This window comes from Panicum hallii, chromosome 5 (assembly GCF_002211085.1).
Source record: "Panicum hallii strain FIL2 chromosome 5, PHallii_v3.1, whole genome shotgun sequence".
Taxonomy (NCBI): Eukaryota; Viridiplantae; Streptophyta; class Magnoliopsida; order Poales; family Poaceae; genus Panicum; species Panicum hallii.
In genome coordinates, this window is record NC_038046.1 from 53,334,557 (window position 1) to 53,349,995 (window position 15,439).

General features: G+C 53.3%; 2 protein-coding genes across 3 annotated transcripts; one reads left to right on the top strand and one right to left on the bottom strand.

Annotated features, from left to right (window-relative positions):
• Positions 1-1,079: 1,079 nt before the first annotated feature.
• LOC112894713 (piriformospora indica-insensitive protein 2) lies at positions 1,080-4,168 on the bottom strand. 2 transcript variants are annotated; one of them, XM_025962507.1, is made up of 3 exons: positions 3,612-4,168; positions 2,207-2,627; positions 1,080-2,128 (listed from the first exon to the last, which is right to left on the bottom strand). In XM_025962507.1, the coding sequence occupies exons 1-3, from the start codon at positions 3,849-3,851 to the stop codon at positions 1,407-1,409; spliced, it is 1,383 nt and encodes a 460-aa protein (XP_025818292.1). In that variant the 5' UTR covers positions 3,852-4,168; the 3' UTR covers positions 1,080-1,406. The 2 variants fall into 2 exon arrangements, with proteins under 2 accessions (XP_025818292.1, XP_025818290.1); XM_025962505.1 differs by having other exon boundaries at positions 1,080-2,627.
• A 7,043-nt stretch (positions 4,169-11,211) lies between these two features.
• Positions 11,212-14,589, top strand: LOC112891573 (receptor-like protein EIX2). The gene has a single exon (XM_025958467.1). It carries the CDS (start codon positions 11,265-11,267, stop codon positions 14,256-14,258), a length of 2,994 nt encoding a protein of 997 aa, XP_025814252.1. The 5' UTR covers positions 11,212-11,264; the 3' UTR covers positions 14,259-14,589.
• Positions 14,590-15,439: the final 850 nt, after the last annotated feature.

The following is a 15,439-nucleotide window of genomic DNA, read 5'->3' on the forward strand; positions in this document are numbered from 1 at the left end:
GAGATGAATCTATTAAATCTAATTAATTTATTATTAGCGTATGTTTACTGTATCACAATATATTTATATTATGAATTAATTAGATTTAATATCACGAATTGCCCTTCATTTACATTTTATAATTAAATTATATTTAATATTTTTAATTGATGTTAAAAATTTAGGATTAGAATTTAGCGCCGGAAAACCAAACATCGCTGCAATTCATTGCTACGCGCCCGGCGAGAGCGAGTGCTCCTACTGTCCTACTCCTACAGCTCTGCTCCTGCGACCATGACTAGAGCCTACTAGTCGCGTAGAGGAGGGGGTAGCGCCAGACCCCTACTGCTGCCAGCGTGCAGGCTGCCCGTCAGACAAGCTAGGCAGCAGCCAAGCCACAGCCCGCCGCTCCGGCCCGGGCCCCAGCTTTCCAAGGACCTTTCTGTCTCCGACTCCCTGGCAGCTGATCTGATCCGGCTCCTCTGAGCGCGCGGGGCCCCGCGCAATCACCGTCACGGTTCAGAAACAGATCAGGCAAGCTGGCCAAGCTCAGGCCAGCAGGCCAGGGCGCCAGGCACGCGCGCACCTGCACGGCGCTCGCCGCGGCAGTGTCGCCGCTTCCTGCAATCCTGCTTGCCCGTCCCTGTGCTCCGGTGCGCTTCTGTTCCGATCATTCGATGTCGCGGTACGAGAGCGCAGCACGGAGCGCACCGCCGCGCTGCTGTTTCTGCCGAGCTGCCGATGCCATCGCCCGCTCTCCCGTCTCCATGCGCCAGCGGCCAGCCGCCGCGGGACGGGCAGGCCTTCCCCCCGGTTGTGCGTCCGCCGGCCGCCGCCTCCGTTTTGGCTTTCGTGGTGATGATTCATTCTGTCTGGGATTCGCTAGAAAGCGCCCATAATAGTTTCATCGTGTAACGGATCGGAGATGTTTCCTGGCCGCCCTTTCTTTCTTGTGTTAGAATTCACTATTCAAATACAGAATTTTGTGCTTGATGATATGAAATGGATGAAAAATCACAAGTAGCACGTCAGAGCAGAATGTAACCCTCCATCTTCCAGATCAAGTACTTGCAAAGCTTGCCAGTACGAACCATCCAAGCGATAGGACGGCGGCTAATTATCCACTTCCTGTTGCAACATCGGAGAACACAGGCTAATTACACAGAACGAACAACCAACCCTGTCACCACTAGACACTTTCAGAACTCACCCTCTACTGTACTCTGGCTCTCAACCATACACACGTCCATCCATCCATGACCATGCTCGCTTCCCCCCTCATCCCATGATGAGCAGAAGCACCAACCAAAAAGGGGCAAAAGATCAGAGAACACACAGAAACTGGTTTTCGCTAAACTACCTACAAGTTTCTCCATGTTCTTCTCCCGTTCCATATGTCTGAACTCTGAACTGTCTGAAACCTGCCGCTATAGGAGCACAGACCCAAGAAACGCCGCCACGGTGCCCTGAACGGCCACCACGGACCAGAACCCGCCGCCCCTGGCAGCCGAGAACCCGACCGCCGACGACGCCGCCACGAGGCTCGAGCTCGCCTCGGGCTTCCTCCCCCCGTCCTGCGGGACGCTGGGCTCCTGCAGGTCCTTGCACACCACCACGCCTGACGGCGCGTGCGCCGCGTCCACGGCCGCGACGTTGTAGCACAGCCCCGGGTTGTCCCACGACGCGAACCGCCGCCCCATCCGCTGGTAGAACCCCGGCGCGAACTCCAGCGCGCCCGTCAGGTTGTTGCCGTTCAGGTACAGGGCCCCGATGTTGGGGAGCTGCGCGAGCCTCGCCGGCACGGTGCCCGTCAGCCGGTTGTGGTCCAGCGCCAGGTACCGCAGCCCGGCCAGCGCCGCCATGGACTCCGGTATGGCGCCGGTCAGGCCGACGTTGGACAGGTCCAGCGTCGCGAGGTCGCCCAGCGCCTCCCACCCGGACGGCGGCAGGCTCCCGCCCAGCGGGTTGTTCGAGAGCAGCAGGTCCTGCAGCGACGCCATGCCTTGCACGAACTGGGGCAGGCCGCCGGTGAGGCTGTTGTTCCTGAGGTCCAGCAGCGTGAGGTTCCTGAGCCTGCCGAGCTCCGGCGGGATGCTGCCTTGCAGCAGGTTGTTGCTCAGGTCCATCTTGAGGAGCCCCCTCAGGCCACCTAGCGATGAAGGCAGAGACCCCGTTAGATGGTTCTTGCTCAGGTCCACGATCAGCAGCTCGTCGTGGCGGGCGTTACCGAGTGTCGCCGGGATCGGCCCCGACAGCCCGTTCCCGGACAGCACCAGCCGCCTCAGCTTCAGCAGCGCGCCGAGCTCGGCGGGCACGGGTCCGGTCAGGTTGTTCTCGACGAGCACCAGCGACTGCAGGCTGGCCAGGCGGCCGAGGGAGGCCGGGATGGCGCCGGCGAGGCCCGGGTTGGTGCGGAACTCGAGCGTCTCGAGGCTGCCCGACAGCTTCTCCCAGCTGGCGGCGGGGATGGCCGTGGGGTTGCTCGCCGGGAAGCAGCTGTAGAAGGAGAGCGTCCGGAGGCGCCTCAGGTCGAACAGCTGGGGGCTGAACCTGGCGTCAGGGGCGCACTGCAGCGAGTTGTCAAGAACTGGGCCAATGCTGATCGCCGTTGGGTACCACAAACCATTGAACAGATCACATGACACCCCCTGCACAGATTCCGGCATCCGAGAACCAGTTAATCAACAGAATTTGAATTTTACAGGCAGGCACATTGCTACAATTTGAGTTTTACAGCCAATTTGTGTTCATCAGTTGCAGACAAGGGAAGCAACACATGTTGCACAGTAACGGGAGTGGTAACTATTAGCAGTAACAACAAACATGGTTGACCCAAGCTGGTGACATTTCTTTTAAAGGTACACCTACAAATTTGGCCCCTTCTTAACTTGTCCAGTAACAATTAGTAAATTGTAATTCCAGTGTAGTGTAAAGGTAAATAATTGCAAGAGCGAATTGCCATGGAGTATGTGTAAAGAAAAAGGCCTGTCTGGAGAGCAAAAGGAACAAGATACTAAAATAGCGAGTACTGTACGAGACATCGAGATGAAACATGACATTTCAAATCATCAGAGATTCTTTTTCATGTGTGAGGAAAGCTCCTGCCCAAGAGAGAAGATCCTTCTATATCGAGTAGGCTGGAGAGTGAAGGCTCAAAGCAGATGTCTCATCCAACAGTAAAGTGAATGCGCACAACGAACAGTGGCGCACTCTTGAACCGAACAGTTCAAGAACAGGGAACTCGAAGAACAGAAGCAGGACAAAACAGAGGCCGCCGGAAACCTGGAATTTCAGAACCAATACGAGGAAGGTTCAATAAAATCAAGTTGAAAGGAAAAAATTCAAGAACGAACATCTGGCATTTCCCAAAAAAGACACCAATTTGGACGTCGCCTGGTCGTTTCAGCTTGGATTTGGATTGGAGCTAGCAACAGGCCAGGCAGCACCAGCAAAGGATTGGTGGCCAGCATGGGCAAAGCAGACAGAAGAAAAACAAAGCGAAGAGCTTTTGGAGAAGCCGATGAGCACCCCGGTGCCAAGGAAATGAACAACAGATTCATCAGAGAGGGAAGTACTAGTCTGCGCACTGTGCCTGGCATTGGCAACGAATCAGCAGGCAGGCACGCACGCACCTGGATGGGCGACCAGCCGCAGGGGTCGGGGTAGAGGCCGGAGCCGTTCCACCCCTTGCCGACGAAGCCCTCGATGGCCGCGTACAGCGCCGCCCGCTCCTTCTCCTCCATCGGGGCCGTCGCCGCCGCCGCCGGGGCGTCCGAGCCGCCGCCGTCCTCGCCCTGGCCGGAGCAGGCACGGAGCACCACGAGCAGCGCGAGGCCGAGGGCCAGCACCCGGCGACCGCGCGCGGCACCCATCGCCGGACGAACAGGCCGAGCTGTGACTGGAACAGCACGCCACTCCCCTCTCCTCGGCTCCGGATCGAGCGCCCGCTCGCTATATAGCGGCGGCCATCGCTGGTGCTCCTGCTCGGTTCCGGGGGGCCGCGGGGCGCGGGCTGGGTCTCGCGAGGCGTGCCCCGTCTAGGTGGCGAATAAATGCGGCTCTCGCGGCGCGAGGAGTCGCAGCAGCGCCCGGGACATTCCCCTATGCCGAGTGCCGCTCTGGGGATCCCGAGGCGACGGAGGAGAAGGCGGAGGCAGGCGGGCGGCCGCCGCAGACGACAGGCAGGCAGGCGCTGTGGCGTGCGTGGGAGAGGCTCGCGGGCTCGGAGTGCAGGTTGGTTTTGTAGCGGGGGGCAGGGCACTGTAGAGGGAGGGAGGCCCCGGCCGGCGGGCGGAGGGGGGCTGGGTGAGTTTAAACACGCGGCAGCGAGCGCCGCCGTAATAAACGATGGGACGCACCGGCCGGTGAAACGACGGCGAGGGCGCAGTGGAAAATTCCCGGTGGGCGGCTGACTGGCTGGCTCTGCTTGCACAAGTTTTCCCTGAAACGACTTTGCGACGTCTCCCTGGGTAGACACGAGGGAGGAACGTCTCGTCGCGTGTCTCTTCTACTGCGGATGCGACGCACGCGTCCCCCTCCCTCCCTCCCCTCTCCCTCTCTGCCTAACCCATGTACGTGACGCCTGCTACTCCTTGTACAGTACCCAATGGCTGACACGTGGGCCCTGCCGTTTAATAACCATGAGATTAGGGCCGCGGCACCCAAGCCTAGGCTCATTTACACGCCTGCCCTTCAGCTGGTACCCCAAAGCAGAGATTACGTAGGTGACTAGCAGGTGGGCGCGGAGCGGTTGGCAGCGAGAGGGCCGCTGGCTTTTTAGGCCGGCCGCGCCGGTGGCTGATCCACCATCACGTCGCGCGCACCCAGCACCAGCAGGCAGCAGAGTAGTAGGAGTAGCTCGTAGATAGTAGAGGTGGGTGGTAAATACGCGAGCAGCCTCGTCTGGATCTGCATCCCTCCCAGGCCCAGTGTCCTAGCGGCGCCAGCGTGACGGAGACGGAGGGCGACGCCCCCCGTCCCCGCTCCTAGTCCCATCCCTACTCGGGCCCGGCGGCTAGCCCTGCGCCTACGCCTCGTGGCACTGGCTATGGCGTGGGAAAGGAAAGGGGAGGAGCGGACCACAGATCGCCACAGCAGGCGAGAGGCCCGGCGCCGGCGGGGCATGGGCATCCATGGGTGGAGCTGGAGCGTGCGAGCTAGAGCCACAGGCAAGCTGTCCCTGGAAGCACGGCCGCCTGCCTGCTTGGTTCGGGCGCCTGTTCCACCGGCCACGGCGCCTTCGTGCCGCTCGCTCCCTTGTGCTGCTGCTGGGCCATGCCACCGGCATCGCCATGGGGCCGACCGGCCGGGCGGCGGGGGGGCCGCCGTCCTTGCCGAGCCGTACGTACGGCGTGCATGCCGCGCCCGGCTGCCCATCGCCGTCCGCTGAAAAGGTCGCGCTGGCGCAGGGCGACACCTCGCCTGGCACTGCTCCGGCGCGCTCCCAGCTCCCACCCACCCGGTCAGGTGATGCTTTACTGTGGCCATCGCTCGATCGGAGCAGGATCCGGTACGGCCAGGTTAACGAATCCTCTCCCTAAACCATGTACCCCGCCCGGACAGCATGCATGCAGATGCAGCCTCTGAGCACGGCGCACACAGCTGATACCGCCGCTGCCGTTGCAGTGGCAGGGAGAGGAAGGCTCGCCATCGCCATTGCCACTGTGCACGGTCGCGGGTGCAGGCCAACGGAGTGGTTCTGGTTCGTCTCTCAACAGTGCCTGTCTGACGTCACAGCAGAGGTTTCTCATTCCGAAAGAACAAATGTAAAGATTTTTTTTCTTAAAAAAGTGGAATTGTCGCGAAAGCAGCTGTGAATCTAGCTGAGCCAACCAGCCAATCCCACGGCGATTTTTTCACAGCGCGTAGTGGAAGCAGCAGCGTCGCGAGTGGCATATGATTGACCCTCCTGATAGTTTTCTCTTTTTTTTGCCCTTTTGTTGTCTGAAGGGAAATGATTGACTCTTGATGGGTGGGGCAGCAGCAGCAGCGCAGCATGTGTGATCTGTTCTGGTGCCTGGCGCCTGTTAGAGGTGAGCTGGTGTGTGGGGCTCTTGTGGTGGTTTTTTTTCCTTTTTTTCTTTTTTGCTTTGGCGTGGCGGATTTGCTGCGGCGCCCGCTTCGCGGGGACAGAAAGATGAAACAAAAGAGAGGGAGGCCGGGGCGGGGGGGGGGGGGGGGTGGCGGGGGCAGCAGCGGGAGGCGGCCCACAGCTACAGCTCCTTTTCGCATATGTGCCATTGCCACTAAAAGGTTCAGATTCAGAGAAACGAAAGGGTAAAGATCTCATGCTCCTCTGCCTCTCGTCAGCATCTTTCCTTTTCTCTTCTTTTAATTTTGCGATACAAACCGGATGTTAGTCTGGACTCTGGAAACCACGTGGCGGCAAATCACGTGCTGGGTTGTTTATCTGTGAGCTTAACGTGACCTGACACGCACTCACACAGCATGCCGGTGCACGCACGGTCACTTGGATTGAGCAGGTGTGGCTGCCCTCGCCCCTGAGCTCTGTACGTGCTGAGAAGAAAAGGCGTGTGCCTCACCAGGCAGCCGAGTGGACCCGGGGCTGCGGCCCGCGGGTGCGACCAGCAATGCCATTCCTGTGCACCACCCCTACCTGAGAGGAGAGACGTACGGACCCGCGCGGCGCGCGTGGCGCAGGGCGGACGGTTAACCATCTGCCTGCGCAGCCGCAACCGACACGGGCCGGCGCTGCTGCAGCGCCTGCTGTAACGCCGTACGACCGTTTGGCCCCCGTTCCTCTCACGTCTCGTCAACACATTCGAACGCCAACCGAACGTACATCACGAGACGCGCCAGTGCTGCTGCTGGCTGAACATGCCTCGGGTACGACCAGAGCATCTGCGACCGATCGCCGGGCAGAGCGCCGCTGCGTGCGTGCGTGAGCGCATGCACGGGGCGAGGCGCGTGGCGCGTGGCGCCGAACCAACGGTATCGGCGTGGATGGGGGAGGGAAGGAGAACGAAGAGCTGGCCGGGTGGAGTGGAGGACGGGGCGACGTGGGGACGGGACCGTGAGGAGGCGGAGGCGGCGGCGGCGGCCGGCGAAGGAAGGGAGGAGCGGTAGATGGCGAGAGGTAATGCGACGTACGCCTGCAACGCGCTAGCTAGCTGCCGCGGCCTCAGATCGGATCGGATCGGATGGGGTGGGGTGGGGAGATAGAGATGGCCGGGCGCTTTTGTTCCGGTAGTGGAGGCCTGCCCGGGGCTACCTAGCTCGCTAGCTGCAGGCGACGGGACCACCCATCATCCATCGCAGGCTCGCAGCTACGGCGAGCCTGGAGGATGCGTCGTCGTAGGCGCCGAGAGGGCGCGGGGGCGAGCGGCGAGGAGGGGTTGGGTGCGCATGAGCGGCGCATGTGATTGGGCCCATGCCATGCCACCGCCGCCCCGGGCCGGCAATCATGGGTGGGGGACCTCGGCCTCCCCCTGCCTGATGGGCGGCGATTTTGCATGGCAGGCTGCTCGCGCTGGCCCATCATCATTCACTGAGCACTTGGGCAGAGTGGAGGTGGAGTGAGTGATGGCATGGGGGCGGAGTAGGAGCGGGCGCGGCTGCCGCCGGTCGCCGTCGCGTGCCATGCCCATGCCATCCCGCTGCGAAAGCTTCGGCAGACGAGACGATGCGCACCCCTGCTGGTGGTAGCACTGGTTGCTGTTCAGCAGCCTGAGCCTGGAGGGGGTTTCAGAACGTTCTATTCCTGCACCCCCCCCCCCCCCTCCTGCAAGCTTTGATTTACTGTGCGCGGTGCGCCTGCTCCTCCATTTCTTACTGTTCCCGCGTGTCCAGTGCGTCGGGCCTGAACCATCCGAAGTTTCTTCTAATTGCCTGTTCGGTTCAGTTTCAAACGCCAGAGTTTTACGGTAAACAGTCGGTTCAAATCCCATTCAACCGGAGCTGCGAAACAAAGTCGAGCTCGTTAACTATTAGTCTCGCACGGTCTGACGACCGAGTTTATCGCAGCACGGCGGCCGTAAGCTGCAGCCGTACCGCGCGCTGAACCGTAGCTGCCGGCTACTGACCGGGTCGGTGGGGTCAGTACGCGCCGGTTTTAAGGGCGGCGCGGACCGGAGTTAATTTGCGGCGAACCAGAAGGGTTGGACCGGACGGGGAGCGAGCGGAGCAGAGCAGAGCAGGTGGCGAGCTCCCGAGGACGGACGGCGGCCTGCGGGGCAGTTGGCAATGGCATCCGGCGGACCACGACGGCACGACGCGCCCATTACCCTCCCTTCGCGCGTTCCGTCCGGCGGGATGTGGTCAGGGGATGGTACGCTCGTACGCCGCCATGGATGCATGCGAATGCGATGCGGCTGTCAGGATCCCACATGACCTGCCGGCCCGGCCGTAGGACTGCCCTAGCGCAACTGTATGCATGTACGGGTAACTTTGGAGCAAGTGCTTTTCCAAAGTGGATTCGTATAGGGGGAGAATGAGGCCACGACGGCTATGCTTTATGCTCACTCAGAACACAAGGAATTTTTGGGACGAGTTTGGAGAGAAGCAACTCGGTTCCGGTTTCCGTCAGCGTGTGCAGAATTCGAACTTCCGCACCAAGTCGTCGGTGACTTGTGCTTGAGCTTTTTTTTAAATTTTATGGAAAGGTCCTCGTGATTTATGAATCTAACTTGGCAAATATAGCCGTGAGTTGTTTCGGATAAAGTTGGTATAAGTATCGGATACATATAATTGGCCATACGTTAATTTGTAAGGATCTACATGATCGATTCGTAGACGGATGGTTGATCCGACTCGCATACGAGCTCACCTGTCAATAATACAAGACGGACCAACCAAAAATTTAGATGAAAACTCGCATACAAACTCACCTCTCAATGACACAAGACGTGCTTTATAAATAGTATAGATATAGATATGTTTGGGCCATCCAGTAGGGCCCATGAAATGAAGGAGAGCCTTCAAAGACGACGTTCTGGCCCGGCCTATGAGGAGATTTTGGTTCACACTCTAGGGCTGCTTCAAATTTATATTTGTAATTTTAATATGAAATTTATCTTCATTTGAAATTATATAAAAAGATTATAAATTTGTTTGCACGGGACTACTTCTAGGAGTAGGCCGTCTTACACACTGCCCTTGCAAATTGATTTCACGGACAACCCTTAGTTGTGGTTTCAGCCCATCTCTAAAATTCGGCCCGATTACCAAGGGTAGTTTGCAACATGAACCACATCTGGAAATCGATTTTCGAGAAGAACTAGCCACCTGTTATAGTGGGCATGGAAGTGAGTAGTAGATGGATGAACTCTACTCCCTCCGTTCCTTTTGGGATTTCTAGATACATAGCTAGAAATCTCAAAACGATCTATAATTTAAAATGGAGGGAATAGCTTCATCCGACCTTAAAAAATGAAGATCCTGTAAATTATTTTTGTAATAATGTATTACTCTATTGACATATTTTGATATGACAGCGAAATTTGAGACGGCCCCAAATCAGCAGGAATCTGCGACGATCATAACTCACGAGGACGGGCCAATTATACACAAGCTGCATCACAGATTCGCAGCTACATTTTCAACTAGCAATCATTCATTTTTAAATATCACAGTCTTATGTCAAGAAAATAAATAATAAAACAATTATTAACTGCCACATGATCCACCAGATTCTGCAAGTTTTTCCAGACACCACAGTACATAGATGTAAGCTTATGTGAGGTGACAAGATTAGAGATGGCAATGGGTACACGACATCCGAAACCTGGTGGATTTTTACTCTATTAGGGTACGGGTACAGACTAATATCTATACTCGTGGGTTTCTTAATAGGTGATAATCTGTACCCAGCGGGTACGCGGGCACGGGTATGGCATCGTAGCATCCGAACCCGCAAACCTATGGATTTTTTAAACCCGACATAATATAAAGAATGCAGATCATATACTCATTTTATTATAGCCTAATAATTTTATTTTGAAACTTTGATGTCTAATGTAGTGAACTAGTGGTGCCATGCTAGGGATGGTGGATATTAACTGGATATTAATCTAGCTGTGAACTTGTGATGTTTGATGTGATCAATGGTGTTATGATTTGTGAAACACTCTATCAGTCTTATAATTGATGTTTATCATGTATTATTGCCTCAGTTTTATGCATGTGTGTATTGGCTGATACATCTGAGTGGTTGAGTACTTAACAGATTGTCGGGCACGGGCAGCCCGCGGGTACCCGCCACCCGTGCAGGTACGGGTTTGGGATATAATCTGTACACGGCAGCGGGTATGGATTTCTTAGTGAGTATATTTTATCCTGACGGGCACGGATATGGGCAAGCAATATCCAGCGGGCGCGTGCCCGTTGCCATCTCTAGACAAGACATGCAATCGATGGCCGCGCTCACGAGTGACGGCTTCAACACCTTATGCAAGGACGACGTTGACACTGACCTATGCCTTCCAATAGAACAATCCACGGGCAGGTGAACGTACACAGGCACATTGACGATCGTTGCCACAATGCGTCGCCCAGCTGCCATGTTCGTTGCTCGTTCTCATCACCTGCTCCTTTATATATTCATCACGGCGTATGCACAGCAGCAGCCAGCCGCTGGTGGTAACATTTCAGCTGCCGGTGGAAATAGCACATGTTGGGTGTTCATCTAATGGAGGGAAGGGAATGGCCCATACATTCTGCAACAATAACCGTTCGCTATTTAGGATCATAACTTAAAGAAAACAAAATTATATGTACTACAGATCATCAGCCGGGGAAGGCTGCGTTACTCTAGTATGGAGCTACCATTTGTAGATGTAGGATATATAGGAACATGTAAAATAAACTCATAAATATTGCCGCGCAGCAACCTCGCGTATTACTCGCTCCAGTCAATAATATTTGCCGTCTAATGTTAACCGTTATCGATTGGAGGTAGTAATAATACAATGTTTGCGCCGGGTCTGCATTCTACCTGTCGCAGTTCGTTCTGCAAAAAAATTAGCTTAAGCTGTATAACAACTAGCATGCACCTTCTGCAAGTTGAGCAGGAACCAGTACATAGATGTAAGCTTGAGTGAGGTGACAGGCAATCAATACCTCGCTATGGACTTGACTACTTCAACTTCAACACACGTATGCACCAGATGAGACCAAGACGTTGAGTGTCGTTGACCGACCTAGTCCATTAGAAGTGATGGTGCCATTCTTGATAATACCGTGCCTTCTGATGGAAGGAAAAATCCAATGGGCAGTTTAACATAGCAGAATCGTTGATTGCTGTTGCCATTGCCATTGCCATTGCCATCATGCATCGCCCAGCTTCTATGTTCGTGTTGCTCGTCATCACCTGCGGCCGGTTCTTCCTCGCCACGCATGCCCAGCAGCAGCCCCAGCCACCTGCTGGTGGTAGCACTGCGAGCGTGAGCTGCCTCCCGCACGAGAGGGACGCACTGCTGGCCTTCAAGCACGGCCTCACCAGCGATCCTGCGGGACTCCTCAGCTCGTGGCGGCGAGATGGTGGCCACGGCGAGCAGGATTGCTGCCGGTGGAGAGGCGTCCGGTGCAGCAACCGGACTGGCCACGTCCACAAGCTTCGACTTCGCAACACCGGCAGAGAAGCTTTGGTTGGCCAGATAAGTCCTTCTTTGCTTGCTCTGGAACATCTGGCGTACCTTGATCTCAGCAACAATGAACTTGAGGGGTCAACCGGTCGTCTTCCCGAATTCTTGGGTTCTCTGAAGAGCCTCAAGTATCTTAACCTCTCCGGTATACATTTTCGCGGTGGCCTGCCTCCCCAGCTTGGCAACTTATCAGAGCTGCAGCATCTGGATCTTTCCTCTACGGGAGGCACAAACTCAACTGATCTCTCATGGTTAACACGTCTTCCTTCCATACGATATCTTAACCTCAACGGAGTGAACCTCAGCACAGCAGTGGATTGGGCACATGTCATGAACATGATTCCTTCTCTGAGGGTCCTTTATATTTCCAGGTGCTCTCTTGCAAGCGCAAACCAGTCGCTGCCACACCTCAACATCACAAACCTTGAGGAGCTGGATGCCTTCGGAAACTCCTTCAACCATCCATTGGAGACCAGCTGGTTCTGGAACATAACAAGCCTCACGTACCTTAACCTCGGCTACACTAGTTTGTATGGTCGAATTCCGGACACACTGGGAGACATGGCATCCCTGCAAGTCCTTGATCTTTCATATCGTAACGATGATGACAAGAACATGCGCATCATGACTACAGACATGAAGAATCTATGCAATTTGGAGGTCCTGAATCTTCGTTGGGCTCTATTTTATGGAGACATAACTCAGCTGTTTAGGAATCTGCCTCGCTGCTCGCCGAACAAATTGCAGGATCTGGACCTCAGTGGGAACCAGTTATCTGGGATGCTACCAAGATGGATAGGGCGGTTAACGAGCTTGGTCCTTCTGGATCTCGGTTATAACAACATCACAGGACCTCTCCCAACGTCTGTAGGGCAATTTACTGGTTTGCGAACCCTTGACCTTTCTTTCAACCACCTGACTGGACATGTTCCATATGAGATTGGTATGCTCACTAATCTGACCTCACTGCAACTAAACAATAATGACTTGGATGGTGTGATAACGGAGAAACACTTTGCTAGCACGAGGAGCTTGCAGTACATAGACTTGTCTTATAATGCTTATAATGCCCTGAAGATTGAGCTCAGCTCGGACTGGCAACCACCATCTAGACTAACTAGTGCATACTTTGCAGCCTGCCAGATGGGCCCTACGTTTCCTGGATGGCTTCAATGGCATGTGAGCATTACCAATCTCGATATCTCGAGTGCAGGCATAGCTGATAGGCTTCCACAATGGTTCTCCGATGCCTTTACAAATGTTAAACGCTTGAACATCTCCAACAATCAACTCAGCGGAGGATTGCCGACCAATATGAGCTATATGTCACTTTCAGAACTCTATCTCAGTTCCAACCAATTAACTGGTCAGATACCCACAATGCCACCAAACCTAACCATCTTGGACTTATCTGATAATTCCTTGTCAGGGCCTCTGCCCGCTGAGATTGGAAACTCAAATCTAATGGAGCTGTCTCTTTTCTCCAACCAAATAACTGGCCATATTCCCGAATCTTTTTGTAAATTATGGTTGGCTGTGCTAGACTTATCCAACAACTTTTTGGAGGGAGAATTGCCACCATGCCTCGGGGTAATGGAAGATATGGAATTTATGGCCTTAAGCAACAATAGTTTTTCAGGAGAGTTCCCACCTTTTGTGCAAAACTTTACAAGTGTGCTATTCTTAGATTTGGCTAGGAACAAATTTTCTGGAAGATTGCCGTTATGGATTGGAAAATTGAAGTTATTAAGAATTCTACGGTTAAGTCACAATAAGTTCTCCGGGAACATTCCAGTGAACATCACAAATCTTGATTGTCTTCAGTATATAGATCTAAATAACAATGAGATATCAGGCTCTTTGCCGAGCTACCTGTCAAATCTGAAAGCAATGAAAAAGACAGACATGACAAGGGTGTGCTACGAGGATGATATAAAACACTTTCATCTTATTAGTTTGCTTTCAGTCTTGAAGGGGAAGGAAATGAACTACGGTTCCATTAGTAGAGTTTTTGACACGAATATGGTGAGCATTGATTTATCTTCAAATAATTTAAGAGGCGAAATTCTAGAAGAAATAACCACTCTTGATGCGCTAGTGAATTTGAATTTATCATGGAACCACTTCAGCGGAGTTGTTCCAAACAAGATTGGGGAAATGCAATCGCTGGAATCACTCGACCTCTCAAGGAACAATCTTTCAAGGGAAATACCAGCCTCTCTGTCAAATCTGACATTCTTAAGTTACTTGGACTTGTCGTACAACAATCTTACAGGAAGAATTCCATCAGGACAGCAGCTTGATACCCTGTATGCAGCAAACCCATCTATGTACATTGGTAACATTGGTCTTTGCGGGCATCCTCTTCAAAACAATTGCTCGAGGGAAGGTGATGCATCAAAGCAAGGTCGCCTAGGAAGAACTGAAGAAGGTCATGGGATAGAATTCTTTTATCTTGGACTTGGTTGTGGCTTCGTAGTTGGTACCTGGGTGGCATTTGGTGTTCTGTTGTTCAAGAGAAGCTGGAGAATTGTTTACTTCCAGCTCCCGGACAAATTGTATGACAAAATTTATGTCCTTGTTGCTACATGGACAAGACAACCACAAACTGGTTACCATGAAGATGAAGTGGACGCAATGATTGCTTCGACTAAATTTAGCCAAGGGTTGCATGAATAAATGGAAGCGGAGAAGTCTGTTCACTGCTTCGACTTATGTTACTATTACATATTGCTGGTTTTCTTTTTTTTCTCAAATGAAATGTAATATCGTTGTTATAAGTCCTGCTCCCACCCACATTCTTTGGGGGCAAGAGTTGTGTGATATTATCTTTATGAGATGGTGAATGGTATATTTTATTAAGCAGCTACCAAGAGCCGGAACGCCAAAAGCCCAAAATGGCACAACTTAAATGCAGGGTCAGGGTGTAGGCATGCAGTAGCAGTTGCCAATTGCCGCCATCCCCTGTAAAACTTTCGGCAATAATATTACTATTACTAGTGGAGGAGTGCAAGTGTTGTGCATATATGGGTTAAGAACGCTCAATTCCTACTGGTAAATGCTTGGCGCTGAGTTTTTTTTATCATGCACGCAGCGTATTTTCACTTTGGTTTCCGCTTGCTTTGTTCTGTTCTTAACTTCTTATAATTAGTATCTCTAGTGAGGTGTTACGTTAAGTCAGTGGGAGATCTAGGAAGAAAAGTTTAAAATCCACCAATGGCAAACCTAACACTTACAACTAAGGAAGCAGAAAAAGCGAGGACACAAAACACAAGAGGCAACAATACGATGTAACGGGAACATGGTATGAATAAGTACAAATAATAACAAAGCATAATGAAAATATAAACGATGGAAATAAGGTAGAAAACTTATTCACACGGCGGGTTGAATTTGGAACAAAAGAAATTGAAACTTACATTTTCTTTTTGCCCCCATCGTGAAGCCCTAGCGTAGTTGCTTATACCAAGGCTTCCTGGATCCTGAGCGCGAGAGCGGAGGGGCTGCCTCCTGGGGCGCTACGGTCGCCGTTACTCCCAACCAGGCGAGCACCGCGCTCCGGCCGCCGGCACGCCCTTCGTTCGTCGTCGTCGCCCGGGCGTCGCGGACCCCGAGAAAAACCGAAACGTCGATATATAGATTGGAGGAGTAGAGGAGTTCTTCGTTTGTGGACTGGGCCTGTTCCAACCTCGGCTCAGGTGCTGCTCTTGCTTAGGTAAGGCTAAAAGGCCCAGTAGGCCCAAGTGAACAAATTCTAACAGAGTGCCAAATAACCTGGATTATCTTAGCAGTGTTTTTTAACTGGTCATCTTTTTTGTGATACAAAATTTAATATCTCTCGGCCACCTTAAACCAACCTT

What these genes read in the sequence shown, in the direction of transcription:
- LOC112894713 (XM_025962505.1), bottom strand. Translation starts at nt 3,851, where the DNA reads ATGGGTGCCGCGCGCGGTCGCCGGGTGCTGGCCCTCGGCCTCGCGCTG. An exon ending in GCGGCTGGTCGCCCATCCAG is followed by an intron (nt 2,628 to 3,611) that starts GTGCGTGCGTGC and finishes GAATCTGTGCAG; the next exon opens with GGGGTGTCATGTGATCTGTT.
- LOC112891573 (XM_025958467.1), top strand. Translation starts at nt 11,265, where the DNA reads ATGCATCGCCCAGCTTCTATGTTCGTGTTGCTCGTCATCACCTGCGGC.